The 25214-nt window shown below is 41.4% G+C and overlaps 1 protein-coding gene across 1 annotated transcript in view; it reads right to left on the bottom strand.

The window, feature by feature from the left end:
• NKAIN3 (sodium/potassium transporting ATPase interacting 3) overlaps positions 1 to 23576 on the bottom strand; it is a 185165-nt gene extending 161589 nt beyond the window's left edge. Inside the window, exon 1 of the mRNA XM_032223153.1 lies at positions 23523 to 23576. Coding sequence (XP_032079044.1) covers positions 23523 to 23576 — 54 coding nt within the window. The remainder of the gene's footprint in view (positions 1 to 23522) is intronic.
• Between the last annotated feature and the right edge of the window lie 1638 nt (positions 23577 to 25214).

Genomic DNA, 25214 nt, shown 5'->3' with positions numbered 1-25214 from the left:
TTCCAAGACAAAAATTTGAGTTTGAGTTTGAGTTTTATTTAGCTTCTATGCCGCCCTACTCCCGGAAGACTCAGGGCGGCTAACAATAAGAAGGGAAGGGGGGGTACAAAAATAAAAACAACAATTAAAAATTCAGCAACAGTCATAACATAGGATGGGGCTGGATAATTCAACAGCCCCAGGCCTGCCAGAACAGCCAGGTCTTAGTTGCTTTGCGGAAGGCCGGAAGGGTAGTAAGGGTCTGGATCTCAACAGGGAGATCGTTCCATAGGGCCAAAGCAGCTACAGAGAAGGCCCTCCCCCCGGGTGGTCGCCAGCTGACATTGGCCGGCAGATGGAATCCGGAGGAAGCCTAGTCTGTGGGATCTAATAGGTCTTTGGGAGGTGACTGGCAGGAGGCAGTCTCTCAGGTAACCAGGTCCGATACCATGTAGGGCTTTAAAAGTAACCACTAGCACCTTGAAGTGTGTCCAGAGACCGATGGGAAGCCAGTGCAGCTCGCGGAGGATAGGTGTAACATGGGTGTACCTAGGTGCACCCACAATCGCTCGCGCGGCTGCATTCTGGACTAGCTGAAGTCTGCGAACACTCTTCAAGGGCAGCCCCATGTAGACCGCATTACAGTAATCCAGTCTTGAGGTGACGAGGGCATGAGTGACTATCCGAAGGGCCTTCCGGTCCAGAAAGGGTCGCAATTGATGCACCAGGCAAACCTGGGCAAAGGTCCCCCTGGTCACAGCCGACAGATGATGTTCTAGAGTCAGCTGTGGATCCAGAAGGACCCCCAAATTGTGAGCCCTCTCTGAGGGGTGTAAGTTTTCGCCCCCCAGGCTGAGAGATGGAATAGCTGGACCATCCTTGGGAGGGAGCATCAATAGCCACTCAGTCTTGTCAAGCAGCACTAGGATAGAGGAGTGACCCCTATCCCTGGTTCGCCAGAGATCATCGATCAGCGCGACCGAAGCAGTTTCCATGCTGTAACCAGGCCTGAAACCAGACTGAAAGGAATCCAGATAATCGGTTTCATCCAAGGACCGTCGGAGGTGAAAGGCCACCACTTTCTCAACAACCTTCCCTACAAAGGGGAAGTTGGAGACTGGATGATAGTTACTCAAAATGGCTGCATCCAGAGAAGGTTTCTTAAGGAGGGGTCTCACCACCACATCCTTTAGGAGGTGCGGGAAGGACCCCTCCTGGAGAGAGGTGTTAACTATCGTCTGGATCCAGCCACATGTCACCTCCCTGCTGGTCGAGACCAGCCAGGAGGGACATGGGTCCAGTATACAGGTGGAGGCACTCACTGCTCCCATGGCCTTGTCCACTTCCTCAGGAGCGACAAGTTGAAATTCACTGCATAAAATTTGCTCAAGACCTTCCCCCGGTATCTCGGCTGGTACCGTGCAATTGGAGTCCAGATCTGTCCGAATCCGAGCGACTTTATCCGTTAGAAACTGAACAAATTCCTCAGCTCTACCCTGTAAAGGGTCGTCCGCATCCCTCCCTTTCAAGAGGGAGTGGGCTATTCTAAACAAGGCGGCTGGGCGCAATTCAGCGGATGCAGTAAGAGCGGCAAAATGCGCACATTTCGCCGCCCATATTGCCATGAGATAGGTTCTGATAAAGGCTCTCATCAGTGCACGGTCTGACTCGGAGTTACTGGACCTCCAGCGGTGCTCTAGGCATCTCTTTTGGCGTTTCATCTCCAAAGAGCTCTCCTGGATCCACTACCTCGGAGAGGCCGTAAAGGCGCAATCTGGTTTAGGGCCCCCACCGCCGCTGTATTCCAAGCAGCGACTAAGGACTCCACCGGATTGTGGACGCGAGTGTCAGGTATTTCTCCAAGCGCCATCTGAAATCCCATAGGGTCCATCAGGCGCCTGGAGTGGAACCACCTAATCGGTTCCTCCTCCCTACAGTGGGGGATTGGTCTCCGAAAGTCAAGCCTCAGTAGGAAGTGATCAAACCATGACAAGGGCAAGATCTTAATGCCCCTCAAATATAGATCACGTCTCCACTGCTCCAAGAGGAATATGAGGTCAAGTGTGTGCCCCGCTGAGTGAATCGGACCCTGGATTACTTGGGTCAAGTCCATGGCTATCATGGAAGCCATGAACTCCTGCGCCCCATCAGAGTGTCCACCGAGCGAAGGCAGGTTGAAATCCCCCAGCACCATAAGCCTGGGGAACTCTACCGCCAGCTCGGCTACTGACTCGAGGAGCGAGGGGAGGGCTGTTGCAACACTGTTGGGAGGAAGGTACGTTAGCAACAAGCCCACTTGACCCTCAAGGTCCAACTTCACCAACAAGGACTCACACCTGACAAGCTCCGGAGCAGGGATCCTATGAGGAACTAATGACCCTCGGATGATGATAGCCACTCCCCCACCCCTTTCCTGGGGTCGTGGCTAATGAAGCACCTGAAACCCTTCTGGGCACATTTCAGTGAGGGGGACTCCTCCCTCCGGGCCCAGCCAGGTTTCAGCAATACATGCCAGGTCTGCCCCCTCGTCTAATATTAGGTCCCAGATGAGGGGAGCTTTGTGAACCACAGACCTGGCATTTAGCAACAACAGCCTGAGACCAGGGCCTTGACAACTCTTGCCATCTGGTCCTGGAGTGGAATTAGTAGGGCCGGAAGGAAGGATCGCTGTGATGTAGCGAACCCTCCTTCCCCGGTAATGGCTAGCCCTAAAGTTCCCGCCATACCTGCCCCTCCCTGTCATGCCCATAATGCTCCAGCCCACCCCCGCACCCGTAGACCCCATTTCCCCTCCCGCAGCCTTCGCTCTCCCCGGCAGGCTATCTATATCAGTCATTCCAGGACGGGAGGTAGACCAGGGCCCCCTACCACTTCTGCAGTGGAGGAGGCACCTGGCTGTATTTCCAGTCCACTCAAACATAAAATAAACATAAAACAAAAATAAACATTACAAAATAAAAGTGTTGCTACGAGATAACAAAAACAAGTGGAGGATTTGTGCCAAAACAGGCATTAGACATGTACTTCCTTCATTTACAAACAGACGATAGGTGTATTTACTTTCCTAATAAACAGAGAATATTAAACAGATTAAATATTTATAAAGCAATTGTATAAATGCAAAATTATACCAATATGATGTTGCAGAAAAATAATATTTACATTTTTTTAATATAAATGTGTTATTTGAGGCCCTTCAGTTGCCAATGTTCTCTCTTATCAATCATTTGCAGTTTTCTACTGATTGTAGACTTTAGTCTCATTAAATGTGAGAGTTAACAATGTAATACATCACCTATGTTTTCTATTCATTCTTCACTAACTTTGTAGTGCAAAAATAAAAAATAAAAATCCTGATAATACTTTAATGCCTGGTAGAGTTATTTTCATATACAAGGGACATTTCAGATCATCAAATCTATGATGCTCCTGATCATAAGATGCACCTAGGTATAGAGGAGGAAGAAAAAAAATGCCTCTGACTCCCAGCATCCATCCGGTATTCATCTGGCTAGCATCCTTGCAGCAATCAGCCTGCCTGCTCTGTATCTGCTGCCTCCACCGGGGAACGCTGAAACCTTCTCCTCCAAGCAGCTGCTCGAAGGTTGGATTGGCCTCCTGGAATACCGCTGATCCAGCTGTTCCAGGCAGCGGGGATCACTGCAGCCATTTGCTGCTAATGCCTGTCACCCATATTTAGTCCATAAGGTGTAGAGAAAGTTCCATCCACTTTTGGGAGAAAAAAAGTGTGTCTTTTCGACCGAAAAATATTGTACATTATAAATAATGAAGCCTAAACTTTATGAAATGAAAAAAGAAGCCTGTGATGCTGAAATGTAAAATACACATACTAACCGGGCATACTTGCAATGATTACAATAATATGCTTTTCCTATGTTTAGTAATCATAGAGCAGGGGTGTCAAACTCAATTTCATTGACAGCCGCATCAGGTTATGTTTGACCTCTGGGGATCAGGGTGGGTATGGCCAAAGTTTGTGTGACCAGTTCCTGTCAGTGGCATCTATAGTGGCCCGAGCACTCTGCCAGCAAAAACAGGCTCCCGAACTCCTGAAACCCTCTGTCAGTGAAGACAGAGCTTGGGATGGCTGTACGGTAACTCCGTTTTCCCTGGAAGAGAGTTGCAGGAGGCAGTGCTAGCCAGAAACAGAACTTGGAAGCCCGTTTTTTCTGCCAGAAGCACTGCGGGCCGGTCTTTCACTGTTTCCAAGGTGGCCCCATGCACCAGATCTAAGTACTCCATAGGCTGGATCTGGGGGCTCCGGGCCTTGAGTTTGACACCTCTGATATAGAGCATACAACCTGTAATTTGTGTAATTCAGTGCTCTCTTGGATAAAATTTGAATCCCAATTAATTAATATCAGGATTTTATATTACCAAATCAAAACAGCTGACTTATAGTCAGCTGAAAAGTTTATACTGAAATGCTCATTTTGCTTTAAACTATTCTTTGTTGAATAAACCAGAAGTCTTTTTTCCACTGTGAAACAATATATTACCAGATTTTATTTTTTTTAATTGAAACAAACTAGACATCAAGACAAAGAGAGAAGATGCACATTTAAAAAGATAATAAAAACAAAGAAATTACTTGATAGAATCGCTATCTGCAAATTTTCAATGAGAGCTTAGTATATGGCTAGCTTATCCAATTATTATCAGTTAGTGACCAAAAGGATCACTGCAAGAGGTGGCATTTCTAAAACACTAAAGTAAACTCAGTAAACTAAATCTCCTTGGACTTTACACAACTTGAATAAGAGGGTTTTATTGTTGTTAATGGTGTTTCCTTGAATTTATTTTTTTCCTGGCAGCAAAGCTTATAAGCATCTTCATATTTTCCTGACCTCAGAATATTGTTCCATCCCTTTTCATTTGTCCATCCAGACATGTATATTTCTTTGCAAAAGATCAGCAAATATAAAGCATGATATATTCATTACAATCTATAATTGAGGTATTTCAGCAAAAAAAAAATGCATGCCTTGCATTTATTTTCCTCCTTTATTTAATTAAGATGGTACGTATAACAATTTGGGGTGCAGTTAAAAACCATGCAGGCAATTTAAAGGACAAAGAATGTCACTTACATGTTAAATCACAAAAAATTCTGGAACTGTCTGAACTCTATAAGTTAGCTAATGGAACTTTTTTCAGTAATATAACAGCATCCATAAGGGACTGTGTCAAAATTAGCAAGGTGGCTGATGCAGCATCGTGATGGCCACCTCATCTGTTTTATATGTGGGTCACATCCACGTTTAAAACAGGTAGAGCCTGCATTGGAATATTCTAACTGCTATCTTGCTGATTTTAACACCCAGCTCCTATTCATCTTGTTAAGTACTTACTTTTTTTTGTAGGGACAGATTCCATGAAATTTGCATTTCTATCATATATAAAGTAACCATATGCAAAATAAATCCTGTATACTTTGATTTTATCGGATGACATTATGTCAGGGCTATTCACTTTGTTACTGCAAATATGAATGAGATTTGTTTAAATTCTGGGTTCTGAGGTAAAGATATGACCATTTGCAGATAAAATACAAAGGGCAAATTAGATTTACTTTTCAATGCAACATTTTTTACTAAAAGAAAAACCTAGAAAGTCAGTAATATACTAATGATAAGGACATCTGTTAAACATATGCAATTTTATCTTTTCCCATCATCTTCTGAGCACAGAGGTAAATTCCTGAAGTGTCCCAGTAAAATACAGACAAAACAAACAAAATATTTTTCCTATTGGTAATTACAACTTAATCACTGCTCAATTAAATATCATTACATTTTACAGTATATATGAAAACAAATCCTGCTCTGAAAATTTATAATCTAAAACTTGATAAAAGAGATATAACACAGGAAGATGAGGACAGATTTTTTTTTTTACCATTTTCAGTCATGTTTCGAGTCTGGCTATGGGACAAAGACTGCCTTGTTTGACCTGTGGAGGACCTCTAGTGAGAGCGGGATAGTAGTCATCCACCTGGCTCTCCTTGATCTCTCAACAGCCATCGATCATTGTTTATTTTTATTCTTATATTGCTTTACTGCCCTGTTTTCCAGAAAATAAGACTTCCCCAGATAATGAGCCCTACCCAAAAATATTGTAGCACAGCAGCAGCCAGGAAGTGACCATGTTCGCCGCCTCTTGCACCTCTATAAGTTAGCTAATGGAAGAACCTCACCGAAAATAAGGCCAAGTGCTTATTTCAAGGGTCAAAAGAAAATAAGTCCATGTCTTATTTTCGGGGAAACAAGATATTGTTATGTTTACATTTTTATCAGTTTTTCATTTTACTGTTCTAAGCCACCAAGAGTAGTTCCACATCAAGATATATGGCAAATAATGTAATAAATAAATAAACAAATAAATAAATAAATAAATAAATAAATAAGGATTGAAAAAAGTGCAATTGCTTCAATTGCCTGTTGTGACTCAGCAGTTATGCTGAGAGATTTTTCAGGATACAAAATTCAGTGTGGGGATTCAGCAGTTCTGCTGAGAGCTTTTTCAGGATCAAGATCCATTAGGCAGCTGGGAGTGGTTAGAAGCAAGTTTGGAGATAAAAGGACAGATGCTGCCACGCCCCAGTTGCTGGAGTCAACATACGTTCATTCGTTCCTTCGTGTGTTCCGTGTCTGGTACAATATTGCTTGCTTATTACTCGTGATTATGCCTGTTACATTTGGATAAATGCTTTGGTGTTTTCATGTAAATCTGATCCATGGAGACGGTGGAAGAAGGGCTGCGTTTGTAAGAGCTTTTGTTTTGAATTCTTATCGGAGAGTAATGTTTATGTTTATGTTATTTCTGGGCTCAAAGCCAGTTTGAACTGAAAACTGATAAAGAAAAGTCCTTTTAAGATTAATTGTCTGCGTTTGTTAACGAGCCGTCAAGGGGGGGTCAGAACAATTGCCCATAGTCATTTTAGTAACTGTTAATTGTGAAAATTAAGGGCTATTCCTATACATTCTTGGAAAGTAAGGGCTTTGAAGAAAAATTAGAAGGAAAGAGATGATGATGATGCCATATAAGGGAACTTGGAGGCAGTTCTAACTTTGAAAGAGTAGGAGGTTTTTACAATAAGTCCATAAGGGCTGTTTTCATTGCATCTTAGTGACAGATTTGCTTAGAGTATTCTTACTTCCTGTTTCCTTTCTATTTTTTAAAGCATACAACAGCTGATACATCTGTACAAAGTGTTTAAAAAATTAATTTAGACAACTATAAGCTTATACGCTGCAGGATAAAAATACTAAATGGACATTTAGACATTTGAAACTGGACTTCTTACAACTCCCATTATATAACATAATCCCCTAACAGAATCTCAGGGTAGCTGCTTAGATTTTTTTTTAATGTGGATCTTTCATCCACTTCAATAACATGAGATGACACCAGGGGAAAACAGTAACAGCCCTGTCAAAAATGAGCAATAGGAAAATATGGGGGCACAGTAAATTATATCCCTAATACGTTACTTTGTTAAAAATAATCCCTGCCATTTCAGTTCTTAATCTTAAAAAAGACTAAAGGTTGAAAGTTTTCAAATATCCGACTTTCCTTTATAGCCAAATATCAGCTAGAAAGTGAAAACCTTTAAAATATCAACAAATGTCTTTGGGAATATTTTTTTTCCTTCCATTCAATCATCTGATTCTTGGAGACTGCCTGGATGGGCAAGCCCTACAGTTTTCTTGGTAAGGTTTTTCAGAAGTAGTTTATCATTTCTTCCTTCCTCGGATGAAAGAAAGTGACTAGCTAAAAGGCCTTGTGCCTTAACAGGACTAGGACCAGGAGTGAAATCCATCAGGTTCTGACAGGTTCTGGAGACTCGGTAGCGGAAATTTTGAATAGTTCGGAGAACCATAAAAGGCCAGTTCTCTGGTTGGCCCAAGAGTGGGGTGGGAATGGGGATTTTGCAGTATTCTTCCCCTTGAATGGGGTGGGAATAGAGATTTTGCAGTATCCTTACCCTGCCATGCCCAACAAACCACACCACACCCACCAAGCCAGGCCCACAGAACCAGTACTAAAAAAATGAATTTCACCACTGACCACTCATGGTCACCAGATTCCTAGCTTGATGCTTTAACCACTAGATCAGACTGGTTCTCCTTTGGGCATATACATAAGCTTTAAAAAGTATCACAAAAATTTCTTTTTGCTCTGTTTATAGATTATGTTCTCTTAGATATGATCACTAGAACTATTTTTTTCTTTCTTTCTGACATACTAAAAGGAGAGCTTGAGTAGTATGATGGACTGTTGAAAATTAAAGTTTTACCATCTCATTAAATTTACGGTGGCATATTCTTTTGCTTATCAGTGTCTTATTTTTTTTAACTATGTCTATTAGGATTTGCTTGCTCTGCAGCTTATTCTGCTTGAAGAGAGAGAAGAGAGATTATTCTTTTTGTTTTAGACCTTGCTAGTTAATTTTCTTCTTGCATATGAATCTACAGTACATTTTCCCAAATCCATTTTAATACCACCCTATTTATTTCTGACTTAATCTTCCTGCATGTCTTTGTGTTTACCTAATCTTGCTTATTTCACTCCCCTTATTATTTTGTATCATTTCCCTTCCCTTTAATTTTCCCTAGTCTCATAAATTAAAACAAACTGCTTCTCTCTCCCTCTCCCCCCAATTCCTGTTATCTTCTACTTCTCTTCATTGATTAAGTGAAAGAGACTGGTAGGAATGGGACTGTGAATGTGTATGAGGTCATGCTACTGTATATAGAATACTGTTCTGACCCCCCTTCTCCGTCCAAGAATGAAAGCCAAAAGCCACGTAACTAAAACACGATAGTTCGTTGCTGAGGGAAGGCCGCAGGCTGCGCAACCCTCCTACTCTTCTTGGGACAACTCCCAGCCAGATGTCCAAGATCCCCACAGTAAAAACACAACCCCTCAGCACGTCATCTGTCCATCTTCGTGCTTGACGCTCGGGGTCTGGCAGCACCCAACTCCATGGGCTCCTCCCATTCAACTGCAGTCTCTTGATGAACCGGCATGCTAGTGGTCTCCTGGGATGCACGGCGAGGCCTCCGCCTCTGCAGCCGGGCATCTATCCAGAGGCACAAGTGAACCAAGGCATTGAATGTCGGTGGCCTGTCCACCCTCGCCAGTTCATTCTGTAAGTCATCAGACAGGCAGTCTTGAAAAGTGTCCATAAGAGCTGGTTCATTCCACGCTGAATCCTGGCTACGCAGCCAGAATTCATTCACATAATCTTGTAATGAACCACTCCCCTGCTGCAGTGACTTAAGACGTCTGGTTGCTGTTTTCCCCTCAATGGGATCCTCAAACATCAGCCTAAAATACTGACAAAAACCCTGGAAGTCATCCAACAAAGGGCTAGGCTGGGTTAACAAGGGTGTAGCCCAATGGGCAGCTGTGCCTGAGAGCAAACTAATAATAAATCCCACCTTCGTCCGATCAGTGGGAAAGTCCTCCACGCTCAAACTCAGGAACAGCTGGCATTGTCCCAGAAACGCTGCAAACATGGCTTGATTTCCATCAAACTTATCCGGCATAGCCACTGGGCACTTCCTCCATGGCTTGGGGGGGGAGGTTTGCAGCTCTGCAGCTGAGAAACTTGACCAGCCAATACTGCAATCTGCTGAATCAGCTGGGCATTCTCAGCATGGAGCTGCTCCATTGTAAACAGAATGGAGGTTTGTCTTGGCAGACGTCAATCTGTTCTGACCCCCCTTCTCTGTCCAAGAATGAAAGCCAAAAGCCATGTAACTAAAAAGGTTTCTTTTAATCAGTCCAAGCTCTTGTTGGCTGCAAGCCCAAATAAACAAAGAGATAAAAGTCCTATAAACAAACACACACTGCAAAGAGGCTTCTTCCACCAAACCTACTTATCCAAGTTGGCTTCTCTCGGTTTGTGAACGCGAACAAGAACAATCACTAGAACAGGAACGGAACATTGATTTCTGCAACCAGGGAATGGCACCAGCAGTCTCTTTATACTCAGGAAAGGATGAGCAACAGCTGCTTGCAATCATCTCCTGTAAGTACTCAGTTGTTCCTTCCGTCGAGTAACCCTCCGACGGGGTGCATCCTGCAGCAACTCCCAAGTGTTTCCCTGAACACTCCCTCTGATCCAATGCTCTGCCACCACCTGGTGGTCAACAGCTCCTGCCAGGCCACAACAGAATACAGTCCATTTTCTCACACATATTGAACAATTGTTTCAATTGTATTAGGTATTTGGTATTTGGTATTTATTTGATTTGTAGGCCGCCCTATTCCCCGAAGGGACTCAGGGCGGGTGAACAAAAAACCAAGGGAAGGGGAACAAATACAGAAAAGTAAGACAAACAAGACAGTGATACAACAATTTAAAAGACACAACAAGCACAACAGTTCGAGTAGGGCGGGGGAACTCAACCCCAGGCTTGCTGGGACAGCCAGGTCTTAACGGCTGTCCGGAAGGCCTGAAGGGTGGCGAGGGTCCGAATCTCCATGGGGAGCTCGTTCCAAAGGGCCAGAGCAGCCACAGAGAAGGCCGTCCTCCGGGTGGTCGACAGCCGGCATTGGCCGGCAGATGGAATTCGGAGGAGGCCTAATCTGTGGGATCTGATGGGTCTATGGGAGGCAATTGGCAGGAGGCGGTCTCTCAAGTTCCATAATTAGTTCCATAATTAAATTAACACATTAATGGAAATAAATATAAAATAATTAACGAAGGCAGGTGTTCACTAGCAACCTCTAGAATACTGGACAGCCCAAAGCTGAATGCAGTATGATATTGCCATGGTATTTCAAGAGCACCTTCCATGCCCTTTCAGCAGGGCTCCATGTGATAAATGTTCAGCAGGCAATTGCTGTAATATCTAGTCATATCTCTTGCAATCTGAAATGATAGAAAAGATGGCATTTTTTTTTAAACAAAAATCTCCTTCTCTTAAGGGTTCCCCAAGTGCAAAACTTTACCCTGTTGTGTGATACTGTTGGTGGAGTGTATTTTTTTTAACTGCACTGCTGCCACTCCCCTCACAGTTCTTTTGCATCTTTACACATAGGTCTGAATTCCAAATGTGAAAGCTGTACAGTTGAGGCACAATGTATGGTGGTATTACTATTAATTGAAATCCACATGGTTTAATTGATTGATTCCATCAATCTCTTCCCAACTCAAATTTGTGAATGGAGAGAGAACTGCTCCCCAGAATTCATACAGTACCTTCTGGAGATGAGGCCAGAAGAGAAACTAACTTTTCAAATTAGAATGGTCTATGGTAGAAATGAGGATCAATATTAAAAAATGAATATTAAATAAAAGACATTTCTTTGGTTTGCTGACATAGGTGTAAAAGTTTCATCACTGAGTGCATTCTGTTAAATAAGGGGGGAATAGTACAAGTATGAATGTTTAAACTATAAATGCTAAGAGTTTGATTTCTTTTAAGAGTGGACAATGACTCTAGACCTGTGATGGTGAACCTATGGCATACATGCCCAAAGTGGCAGGAGAAGCCATGTTACCCGGCACTTGTGAACTTGCCTGTTTGTCTCCCAGGTTTCTGGCATGCATGCACACATGATGATCAGCTGTCCTTTGCGCATGCAGCAGTGCCAAAAACCGGCATGTGCATGAGTGCCAGCCAGCTGATTGTTGAGTGCACCTGCATGCCAAAACCCAGAAGTTTGGCTTTTCCAGAGCGTGATCCCTTCACACACATGGCAGTGCTGAAAACCAGCCTGTGCATGCACACCTGCCAGCTAATTGTCGGGTGCGTGTGAGTGCTAGAATCCAGAAGTTTTCCAAAGCACGCCCACAATGTGGTGCATTTCCACATGATCTTTTAGGCGCTCGGAGCCAAAAAGGTTGACATCACTGCTCTAGACTTTACAAATCTTCTAACATTAGGGTAGAGCAGGGGTGTCAAACTTGTAGCCCACAGGCCAGATGCGTTGCATGATGGCCCAATCTGGTTTAGCGAAGGGGGAAAAAGTCCCGATATGTCATGTGATGATGCCATGACAACACAAGTTTGACACCCTGGGGTAGAGTCTTCTCTTAAGCATGTTACTTTTAAAAATATAAATGTCTCTTTGAATATATCTCTTGATCTGACCAGTCCGTTTATGTTATATTCTGAAAAACCAGAAAAGGTTTATATCTCTTCACATTACAATAAATGAAGGCGATCAAACTTACACCAAAAGACACTGGTCACTTACTCTTTTGAGAACTGAGACTGGGAGAGAGATTGACCCATGTTCCTCTCCAACCTCCTCACTGTCCGACTCTGCTGCCAGCTCCACAGGCTGCCAGCGGACCACAACATGCTGTTCCAGAAATATCTCTATGTCTAACAAATGGTACAAATAGCTTATTTAATAATAAATACAATGCAATTTTGTAATAAATACAAAATAAAAACAATTTGGACTTTTATGACAAACCAACCTGGCATTATTCCCTTGAATTTTATAATGTAAAAAACAAGTCCAGTTAATATAATTTTCATTTATAACCATTCCATTTTTTCTATTGCTTCTTTGTATTAGCCATTGAGCCTTAAACGCCATTAAGAATGAAAAAAGACAATGGTTCAGCAATGACTTTTGATAAGTCATATCAAGAGTTTTTCAAGTAAACTTTAATGTGGCTTTTTCTGAAATGTTAGAAAAAAGCTTTATGTACATATAATTTTAGCAAAGTCCATTTGAACATCTTTGTAAAAAAGGAGAACATAAACACCATTCCTTAGCTACAGTAATCATCAGAAATATATTTCCATAGCTGTTATTTTGGTCTCAGATCTAACAAATACATTCACAAGTAGATTGTCCCTTTCAGTGCTATATATTCTGGCTGCAACTATGGCTATTTTAAGAGTTAGCAAGATAGCATTTTTCACATTACAACTGCTGTATGAAGCGGCTTTTAGGGTTATGACATATGAATTTGCCATTTAATAAATACATTGACTTTGTGTGAGGTGACAAGATACATTACCTGTTTGGGATGACCAAAAAAACCCCCCTTCTCAACTTGTTTTTCTATTAGACATGCAGAGTACAATTTCATCCAAAAAGCATTTGGAATTATATAATTGGATGAGATCAGAATGTGGGATCCAGTCATAAAACCAATAAACTTGTATGCATAGTAAAAAAAAAATCTTGAGTATTTAACATTATTGTGCTGGACAAGCATATCAATAAAGCACCTGGAGACTTGTGAGCTGACAAGAGGGTTAAAAGGAGTATGAATAATAAAAACACATTTTTAGTCAGGCAAAATTGCTGACGGTTTAATAATAGATGACCTGACATACTCAGCATAGCATCAATATCTGTGAAACACTACAAAATGAAACCCTCACAGCAGTGAAAAACTAGATAGTAAATGGTGGCAGGCTCAATATGTGTGAAAGAAGTCTTCCCCCAAGGTTGATTCTCTCTTTGTGTGCAATGCTTAACTGCAACATTTTTAGATTAGACAAAGCACTGTTTTCCGCCTGGCCTCCTAGTGGTTCAGTGACTTCACCTAATAGCTAACAGTATCTGCACTTAATACAACCCAACCAACAGCATGGCTGCAGCAGTTAAGGCCTCACCCTGGAAAGCTCAAGCACTTAGTATGTCCCTCCTTTTTTTCAAGTGAAGAGCTGAAATGTATCAGAAAGCATTGAGTTGTTAGACAGGGATTAGACAGGGACTCTTGATTTGTGCTTTAAATACCTAAATATATTCCCACCATACTCAAGAAATAATGTGCATATTATCCAAAGTTGTCCAATTGTTGAGAAAACGGTCTGCTTCAGTCTGAATTCTTAGCTTCAACAAAGTATTTGAAAAGTCCTGCTATAACATTCCCCTGTGATATATCGTTATGCTAGATTTATCTGAATAAACCAGTTAGTTTGGGAATACTTAACCTACTTGTCTGATCAAAATCAAAGCAAAAGAGGGACAAGAGGGGGGGAAATGCAGCAAACCCAATTAAGATTCAGTTTAATTTCCTACTCAATATTATTCTCTAGTTTGAGAAGATTACAGTTCAGTATTATACATATCCATTTGAAATAAATATCATTCAGTTCAGTAATTTATTTTTAGTGGGCATATATAAAATGCAACTTTAATATCAGTGCATAATGCATTGCCTCATATATATTGATTCACACCGCTGAGTTGTAAAGCTCATGTTAGTCTAACCCATAATAAACTTTGCAAAATATAATAAAATGCATCATCGGCAAACCATTTTACATATAATAAGAATGGTCTTATAAATATATTTTAATAGATAATAAATAAATTCAGTTAGGTGGCAGCACCTAATCAATCTTGATCCTTACAAGTTAAGCAGAGTTGGGTCTGGTTGTTAGAATGAAGATTATAAGGAAATATCATTACTGTAAAATAGATTAGAAAACTACTTCTGTCATTTGATCAAGTAACCTGACTGTTCATAAAATCAGCAGGAGTTAAATTTAACTGTGAGACTTTGTGATTGATTGATTGATTGATTAATTGATTTATGTGCCATTAAGTTTTCAACTCATAGCAACCATATTGATATATTTTTCCATGAGTATCTATCCCTAATCTAATGGAGCACTCATGGCAACCGTAACAAAATCTATCCAATTGATGCGGATTGTCCTCTTTTCTTTTCCTTCAAGTTTTCCTTCAAACTTTCATCACAGCCTTTTCCAAAGAGTGAGATCTTTGTATAATGTATCTGAGGTAGGGTGATTTGAGTGTGGTCGCTTGAGTGAGGTTGATAGTTGCAGTGTCCTTTTTGTGACCGTCTTTTAAGATTCACTTAAAAACTGTATTACTAACTTACGACTGTAGTGATTCACTTAACAACTATGGCAAGAAAGATCATAAAATGGAGCAAAATTTACTTGACAACTTTCTCACTTAGCATCAGAAATTTTGGACTCAATTGTGGTCGTAAGTTGAGGACTACTTGTAATATGGGATGATATGTATGATCAATGGTAACAGCATTCTCAGAAGAATGATTTTATATTTTACAATAAGCCTCTCTCTAATGCTGAAATATAAAATCAATGAACTGTTGCAACATCTTAAAAGGTTTGAAAGGTATTTTTGAAATAGTATCATTTAGTTTAGTTAACACCACAAAAGAGTACTTTTAAGGAATGTAATAAAACCAAATGTAAGCAAAAACAAAAAGAGCCTATAATTTCTTATTTATCTACAAAATAAGAGATTGAATTTTCTTTCTACAATCAAATCCAAAAATTAATAGAGACTGAGTAAATTTAGTCATCTCTCTCGGTTTCTTCAAAATGTTTCCTAAAGCATACTCTTTTGCTAGATTTGTATCTCTGCTGCTGGCAATTAAATATATTCATGAATTTAAAAATTATGCAGAGATTGTAGTTCATACTGGATAGCAGAGATTTTTATGGTGCTTTTCAGAAAGATTTGGCAATGCTATATGGTACAGATTCTTAAGAGAACCACAAACATTTGACTATAAACAGCAGAGGGGGGAACAAGTTCATACTAAAAACTTTTGCCTCTAGTGGTATTGTGTTAAGGAATTTCAACTCACTGTAATAAAAGCCAAACATGTTCTAAGCTCAGTGGAAGATCATTGGGAAAGGCAGACTTTAACTGTTTGTCTCAAATTCACAATTTTATGCCAGGTTTGATCATAGAACCATTTAACGTGATTAATTTGTTTTCAAGTTAATTTAATTTTACACACAACTATTTAAAGGAAAAGACATTTATTAGGGCATAATCCTGTTTAAAGTGGAAAATTAAGCTATTTGCATTCCAGCCTTTATTTATTCATTATCAAATTTGGAGATTGCCCAACTCGCTCACAGAGCAACACTAGGAGATATACAGTTAAAACACAAAAATCATATAAATATTACATTTTGTTAGGAGTAAGTTAAAAACAAGAATAAAATACAATTAAAAAGGCAGGAAGAGGACTTTTAATGTACTAACCAACCCCTGTACTCTTCTATGAACCCCAAGTGAATTGGCAAAACCAGGTCTTCAGGGAAATAGGGGCCTATCTCACTTCTGAAGGGAGAATGTTTCAAAGGATGGAGGTGAGAGCAAAGAAGGCCCTCTTTCTGGATGCTTCCAGTCAAAATATATGCTGAGATAACAAATGAAATTCAACAATGAACCTCTACGAGAGGGCTGTCAAACTCCCAGTCCGCAGGCAGGATGTGTCACACGCTGGCCATTCCCATGCCCAATTTTGTGAAGGGGGGGGGGGATCCCAATATGTCATAAGATGCCGTCGTGATGTGAGTTTGACACTCCTGCTCTACAATAAATGTTTATCTGTTGAAAATGACATATTTTCCATTTGCAGGTCAACTTTTTGAATTCATCTCTTAGGAATATTACTAGATTGCTACAGTTGCCCAATTTCTTCATCAGGAGAAGAAATGTCCAGATTGCAGTTTCCTCTGCCAAAAAATCAGTTATAAATGCTAATTGAGTTAGAATCCATGGAAAAATCTTAAAATTTTCGGTCAGTATGAATATGAAAATTGAAATTCATATTGAATGAAGATGGTAACACATATCCCAGGATTTCCAGTATACTATTCAGCAGCAGGCATTTCATTGCAGTGCCCATATGGTTTGAATAGTATAGATAGTTCTCGTGTAGTGACCACAGTTGGGACTGGCAACTTGACTGTTAAGTGAAGACGTTGCTAAGTGAAACCACAAGTGTGCTTATGATCTTACTTCCGCTTTCATTTGCTTTAAAGATGTGCAAAGGTCATAAATGTGATGACTGGTTGCAGTTACTTTTTCATTACCATTGTAATTGCAAAGAGTTGCAGTTGCACTAATGACGACTATCTGTATTGTTATGTTTAGCCTATGATTGCTATTTAAAACAATTTTAAAAACTAGGTGAAAGTCACAATATAAATTAAAGGAAATGGAATTTATTCATTCAGAGGTATGAACTAGTTTTACTATGGATATTATTTAGCATCTCATTTTGTTGTGAATATTAGCAACATATTGCAATTTCTCTTTTGTATCAAGTTTTATCCATACCCTGTTAGAAGAAATCTAGTTGTAACAATACTGTGTTTTCATGGTTCTACTAACAAATTCCTGACAGCCTGCCAATATCATACTAGAGATACTGAGCATTTCAGGAAACAATTCAAAGTGAGTAGCTAATATTTTTATCAGAATAAAAATCTAGAAGCAGCAAATTATTGCTTTCTTCCAGTGGTGTTTTCATAATCTAAGCAAAAGAAAGACACAAAACACTATACTGATATGCAGCATCGATACATCTCATAAACAGAAGTCACACTTTATATAAAATAATGGAAAAGTAGTATAAAGTTCAATCGAAGTATTGTTTGATGGTTGTTTTTAATATTTTGCATGTGTGAATCAATTAGAACCTGAAGTAATGTAAAAGAAAAATAATCTATGGATTAAAAATCAGGGCTTCATATCACCATTTCTGTCACTGGGAAAGGCAAGCAGTAGCAGTTTTATTACCTTAGACGAAAGGCTGATGAAATGTGGCATTGTTTATAAACTAGTGTTTCATTACAAACTACCTTGCTACTTCTGCTTTCTAATTTTACAATCAAACCTTTTAGAATGCTTTTTAATATTCTTAATTACTTATTCATAAAATAAAAACATTCAAACTGATTATAAAATCTCTTTCAGATGACAGACAAAATGCTCAAAGCAAACAGAAGTAACACTGAACTGATTTACATCAGTACCTAACAGAGAGAACAGTACCAAACTTGCCATATTCAATTGTTTACTATTTTGGCAGTTACATTTAGAGTAACTCCTGAATTATAATGAACATTTGAAAGGCGGAGGTCATAAGAACCTATCCTCTTGGCTTGAACAAAGGAGAACAGAAGAGTTAATAGCTCCCAGACAGATCTGGCTTCTTCATTTGAGTGACAGAAGGAACTGCCCAAGAATTAATGGTTTGGAAGCATTGCCTATGCAGATGTTTTCCTACTATATCCCGTCAGTATTTTATCAGGATTCAGCAGTCAATTATGCAGATAGGATACAGTTGGCAGAGAACGTTTGCGTAAGTCACATAGCTGTTTTGGAAAGTCAGCCTTGGGTCATTCCCTCCACCCCCTCCAACATTACCAGCTAGTAGGAATCATATAAAGGTCTCTGAGGATACCCCGTTTCTTTCTTAGGTTAGGGACCCTTTGCAAACCAACCATATATTCTTCCAGCCTCCTTTCAACACATAAGTGTACTAGCTTTATTATAAGAATGATCTGTTAAAAACAAAAGAAAAAGAAAACATACTTAGGGACCTCTACTTGAAGCTTCCATTTAGAGTAGTAGCCAAATAACTACTTCTGCCACCCATGCACGCAACACCAAACACAACTGATTTCACTGCAGTTTCTGACACCTCATAGGAATATAACCTCTTGTGATTAATAGGAATATAGTGGTGGAGCATCTCAAACTATTATGCCATCTATGCTACCCAACATAGATGTCCTGTCCCCCCTCCTATTTAACATCTACATGAAGACACTGGGTGAGATCATGCGATGACATGGGATCAAATACTACCAATACGCAGACGATACACAATTGTATCTGTCCACCCCGTGCCAACTCAGTGAAGCGGTTGAAGTGATGTGCCAGTGCCTGGAGGCTGTCAGGGTCTGGATGGGAACGAACAAGCTTGTGCTCAATCCCGACAAGACCGAGTGGCTATTGATGCTCCCTCCGAGGGATGGTCCAGCTATTCCATCTCTCAGCCTGGGGGGCGAAATTATACGCCCCTCAGAAAGGGTTCGCAATTTGGGAGTCCTCCTGGACCCGCAGCTGACTTTAGAACACCATTTGTCGGCCGTGACCAGGGGGGCCTTTGCCCAGGTTCGCCTGGTGCACCAATTGCAACCCTATCTGGACCGGGAGGCCCTTTGAATAGTCACTCATGCCCTCGTCACCTCAAGACTGGACTACTGTAACACGCTCTACATGGGGCTGCCTTTGAAGAGTATTCGGAGACTTCAGCTTGTCCAAAATGCAGCCGCGCGAGCAATTGTGGGTGCACCTCGGTACACCCACGTCACACCTATCCTCTGCGAGCTGCACTGGCTGCCCATTGGTCTCCGGACACGCTTCAAGGTTCTAGTCATTACTTTTAAAGCCCTACATGGTATCGGACCTGGGTACTTGAGAGACCGCCTCCTGCCAATTACCTCCCAAAGACCTATTAGATCCCACAGACTAGGCCTCCTCCGAATTCCATCTGCCGGCCAGTGTCGACTGGCAACTCCCCGGGGGAGGGCCTTCTCTGTGGCTGCTCCGGCCCTCTGGAACGATCTCCCCATTGATATCCGGACTCTCACCACCCTTCCAGCTTTCCGCAAAGCACTTAAGACCTGGCTGTTCCGGCAGGCCTGGGGCTGTTGAATTTTCCAGCCCCATCCGAGGTTATGACTGTTGTGGTTTTTTAAATGTGTTTGCCTTTTTATTTTTATTCTGTATCCCCCTCCCTTTTTGATTGTTAGCCGCCCTGAGTCTCTCGGGAATAGGGCGGCATACAAACTGAATCAATCAATCAATCAATCAATCAACATTGCCTGTCAGCAACTCATGTTCTCATGATGATTGGCTCATTAGTAGTAACTCAGATGATTACAAAGAAAAAACGTTGGATAAGGAGCCATCCCACACAGGCTGTTCTGTAAGATGTACCACTTTGAGATGGGTCATATTTGCCATGTGGGGGAACAGAACTTCTAAAAATGCATTAATAGGTTCCATCTGCTTCATAGGATTTTTTTTCATCTCAATGGTATTTTGAAAGTACTGGGATCCAATTAATTAGCAATCAATTAATTAAAGTAATTCCAAAGTGAAAAGGAAAAACATTATCAGCCCTAGAGTTGATGCAGTTATTTTTATTCCCATTGACACTACCACAAAAAGGAAAGGAACACTGTTTCTCCACTTTTTTTTCTCAGTTAGCTGCTAAACATAGGAAAAGTTAATTTTTTTTCTGTGCAGTTTTCCTATCATATTCTCAGAGTTTTGATACTCTCCCATGAAATATTCTTAACTGTAATTAGAATAGTGTATTGCATTGCTCTTTTTCTGCATGGAAATTAATAGCTGTCTGAGAAAGCTTTTCTTGGAAATAAGGCTCTACATTCAGTAACTTATATAGTATATTATTGCACACTGAGATGCCATTGTACTATGCAAAGAATTACAACCTAGGCTGCACTAAATAAAATATTTATTTCCAAACAAACATTCAGAAGATAATATTGCAAGTATTAGTGAACTTTTTGTATTTATGCCATGATTGAAATAATTATTACTTGCCCTTTATCTGAGCTGACACTTGCAGTAACCTTATATTACATCACAACACTATAATGTGGTTTGTTTGTTTTTGACTGGCCTTCTGCTGCTCTAACAAATTATAGTTTATTCACTAACCCCATAAACTCTCTGATAAAATAGCAGGGCCAAGTTAACTTATTAAATGGAACACAACATGTTGTGGTTTAGTGAGATTTGTAAATAGTGGTGTAAGGCATAGGGTTTTCCTGATTTCTTCCTGGTTATTTTTACCCAGAGTTGGGCATCCTTTTTGTGCCTTAGATTAAATTACTCAGGAATTTGGGGTATATGAGTAGTGTGGAAACAGAAACAATCAAATTAGCTTCTTACTTTAGTTTTCTCTTCTTTTCTGTCTTAGAAGTTGCAGGACACAGGTAATAGATAAATAGGTCTTATTAGCAATGTGATGCCTTTTAACAAAGTTTAGAAATGAGACTCAGGACTACAAGAAGTTAGCCTGAGGATCAGATATGTATTTATAGGTTGCCTGGTTCTCCACACGTGTGTGAAGAAAAAAATGTTAACATGGGGAGGGGCAAAAAGAGAATGATAACTTCTTTCAAGATTAGGAATTGTTTCTGACTTTTTCAATAAACTGTGGCTAAAGAACAATACTCATTGTTTAATGTGATTGTGGTGATCTCTATTACTCTTGAAGAAATTTCAGCACCTGCTTAATTGTATAAGGTACAGGTAAAGTTCCCCTCACACATATGTGCTAGTTGTTGCTGATTCTAGGGGGGGGGGGCGGGGCTCATCTCAGTTCCAAAGCAAAAGAGCCAGTGCTGTCCAAAGATGTTTCCATGGTCAAGTGGCTAAACACCGAAGATGCACAGAATGCTGTTACCTTCCCACCGAAGATGGTCCCTATTTTTCTACTTGCATTTTTACGTGCTTTCAAACTGCTAGGTTGGCAGAATCTGGGACAAGTAACAGGAGTTCACTCCATTAAGTGGTGCTTAGGGATTCGAACCACCAAATTGCTGACCTTTCTGATCGACAAACTCACTGTCTTACCCAATGAGCCACCGCATCCCACTTAATTGTATACTGATGTGTAAAGATCAGTCAAGAGAGGACATGGGCAATCAGTGCAAAGTCCACTTCCAGTTCCTTGCATGTTGCCAAAATTCCCCTAAGGTCTTTTCCAACCAAGGTACTCTCCAGAGATGTAGATGAGAAAATATTAGTTTAGAAGAAGATCCCCATAGGAAAGCTTTCTGCAATATCCTACTTCTTTATTTTCCAAATTAATTCCAAATGCATACAGCCTAACCTTAATATTTCAAGATTGTATTCTTTGGTGTACAACTAATAAGCAATCCATAAAATGTTCATAAACTATGAATCAGTAGAAATGTCAGCAGTATTCTAAAAACATTAAAAGCAAGCAAGCAACTTAAAACTAGAGCTTTTTGATATGACAGGAATTGTTTTTTTTTTACTAATTTTTATATCACTTGAAATAAGCAATGAAAATCCACTAATTTATATTAGCAAATTTGCTATATAAGCCCTTTCCCCATTTATTCAGAGGAAATTAAACAACTTTATAACTAAAGCTATGTAGTTAGTTTCCTCAGAACAAAACTATCCCTCCACTATTATTAATGAAGTAACAGGGACTATGTCATTCATTTTCTTTGGTTTTATTGCTTTTCTAAATGTGAATAAAACAAAGACTCCTCAAAACACTTAAATAATTGGAAAATAAACTATCATTACAACAGATATGTTGTAATCACACTTTTGTTCCTGACAGTACAATACACAACTCAATATCTCAAGCACCAGCAGAGTTGAGGTTTCACTTTGAAGTCTCAAAGGGACTTTAAAAAAAAAAGAAAAGGAGAGTCCTTTCACTCATTATCTGATCCTGGATTACTGTTTGAACATCTTGACTTCATATTGATCAAAAAATACCACTAAAACTCAGCTGTAAGATTGAAACAATAAAATGAGTGAAATTCCCATAGAAATGTACAATATTTAAATAAGTGATTCTGAAAGGGGAAAGAAACGTCTTCTTCACATCAATACTTTAGCTGCCTTCAAATTAAATTAGGATGAAAATCAAAATCCAGAGAACTGGCAGCTATAGGACATATTCAGTGATACTCAAGAGATGGGGGGGGGAGGAAATTACCCAGGACTCTGTCTTCCAACTGGAGGTCAGCAACATCAAAGAACAAAAATATACCTTGCATTATATGAATACATATTTTCCAATGGATCACCATGAGCATTTGAACATGTCTTCAATCTGAAAAGGATCAACTTGCTTTCGTGGGCTATTTGCAGTGCTTTTTGTGGGAGATGCATTTCCATAAATAAGCTTTTCCTCCACTTAATAACACACACACAGAGAAGGTTGACACATCCAACCCAAAGGGGGGGTGGGGTGGAAGAGGGAAGCAATTGGGCATATCTATTTGACAATGGCAGCCGCTCAACAAACATCTCCCTCCCCTTCCAAGGCAAGCAACCCTGAGACCAGCAGAACACTTGAGCCTTTGCTCCTCTTGAGCTGGCTGGAGTATCTCTGCAGTTGAGCAGCAGTTTAGCTGAAGCTTGGAACCGGTTCCTGCTGTTGCCGGTAAATGGGTTGCCAAAAGAAGATGCTATCAAAAGGTAGAAGGGAGGGGGGGGAGCACACCGGACTTGCCCGCTGCCTCGCTTTAGGGACATCCTTTGCCTCCGAGAAGTTGATCGTACTTAGAAGGTCATGCCTGCAATCGCCCGCGCACCTACACCCGCCCCAACACACACACACACACACACACACACACACACACACACACACACACACACACACACACACACACTGCCTTTTGCATGCAATCGGGATCGGTCCCCATTATTGCCAGCCAGTGGCAGAGGAGACCCCGGTGAAGAGTTTGCAACGCCCAGGGAGCGTCAGGTGGATTAGCCCTTCCGCTGCATTACGCCTGGGCAAGTCCACCCCCAAAGAAGGACCGGCTTGAATTAACTCCACAACCGGGGGGGGGGGGGGGAGAGAGAGAGAACAGAACCGAGAGGTTTCTTTCCGCAACACTCCCAGCTGACGGGAAGGGAAAAGATCCCAAGCCAGCGACGCCTCGGCGAAGGGCAGCATTGCTACTCACCAGCTGCAGCGTGCAAAGGAAGATCAACGTGCAGCGCCCAGTGCAGCATCCCATGGTAAAAGCTCGCCGGAGCCGGGGGCGCCGTTTCCCCCGTTTCTGCAGTTCCCTCCGAGTCCTAGCCAGGCACAGCTCTCACCACATCCGAATAGACGCCCCCCACCTCTCCCTTCCCCGCTGCTCTCGCCTCGTGCGCCGGTTAAATCCCTTTGTTTAGAAGCGGGGAGGGGGACTCTCCTTCGCCTCGGCCCCGGGGAAGGAGATCAGAACAGCTTGGCAGCGGAGCGAGACATCCAGCGCTTGCTAGTGCCCCTCAGTTGGAGGGGGAGGCTGAGGGTGGGCGTGTGGCTAGAGGGGGGAGCGGGTGGGTGGGGAGTGCGCGCGTGTGTCTCGGTGTGGTGTCAGGCGAACCTATGAATGAGACTTGTGAATGGTGAAACCGGCGAGCGGGAGGGCGGGATTTCGGAATTGTCAATGGCCGAAGAAAGGAAACGTGAATGCTTCTGCAGGGACCTTCGGCAGGGAACCGGACTGCGAAGAGCCGGCAGGTGTTCCCGTGGGAAAAGCGAAAAGTAAAGGGGCGGTGGGTTTAGGGCGCCTTCGCTTTCAGCGACAAAAGTAGAGACGCGTCCCGGTGCCCCGGGAGGCGGATAGGCTGCGCGAAAGGGGGGCTATTGTTGAGAGGAGGCGCGGAAGGAGCGACGAGACAGTCCACCCGAGGCGTGGCCAGAGGGAGGGGCTTCTTCCGACGGCTCGCCCAACACTGGAGGAAAGTGAACGGCGGTGGGAGGGGGGGGGGCGTCTTGGAAGCAGCGCGTCCGCCCAATTGCGAAGTGGGTGCCTGAGAGTTAAAGGACGAGGGATCCGAAGAAGGCAAAAGGGTACCCCAAAAGACCGTGCGGGATCACTGCGAGTCTCGGCGGAAAGCTGAGCCCCAAACTAATATATTGAACTCAACTCGCGTTTAACTACTAAGCCAACCGCAGCTATGAGCCAGTGAAAACAAGTGATTGTTCTACTGGGAACTAAACTGAAGCGATCCACTAAAGGAGCAGCGCTTTCCAGGAGACAAGCTTTCTGAGAGTTATTCTCCACCGGATTGAACTACCGTGAACATTTAAAGAAAAAGATTTAAAGAAATTAGCGCGCGTCCCATTTATTTCCTACCGCATTTGCTTACGGCAAACCAAAGAGCATCCTATGCAGGCTAGGGTGGTATACAAGCCTTTCCTATGCACTCCGTATAGACACTTCCTTAGAACAAAATATACTCACCTGGTAAGAGAATAACAAGAAATATGTCCTTATTTTCTTACAGTCCTACTATTTGTCTGGTTTTAGGGAAATAACGAAATTTCCACAAAGAAATTGAAAGTCACAACTGCATTAAATGTGAAATCACAGGTGTTCCTTAGCATAACTTTGGAAAGAAATATCGAGGCAATGAGCAAAGTGTAGATTTCATCTTGCTGTCTCAAAGCTGCAAAGAAAGGAAAACAAAACAAACGTTCAATTTTGAATGTTGCTTGAACATTTTGACCCCATATTGATCTAAAATACAGCTGTCAAGCCAAAACAATAGAAAGAGTGTGATTTCTACAAAATGTGTACTACTCTACTTAAATAACCAATTGAAGCACATTGTAGAAGAGGAGGAAATATTTGGTATTTGGTATTTATTAATATTTGTATGCC

This window comes from Thamnophis elegans, chromosome 8 (genome assembly GCF_009769535.1).
Source record: "Thamnophis elegans isolate rThaEle1 chromosome 8, rThaEle1.pri, whole genome shotgun sequence".
NCBI classification, from domain to species: domain Eukaryota; kingdom Metazoa; phylum Chordata; class Lepidosauria; order Squamata; family Colubridae; genus Thamnophis; species Thamnophis elegans.
This window is presented reverse-complemented; position numbering and strand designations above follow the sequence as displayed.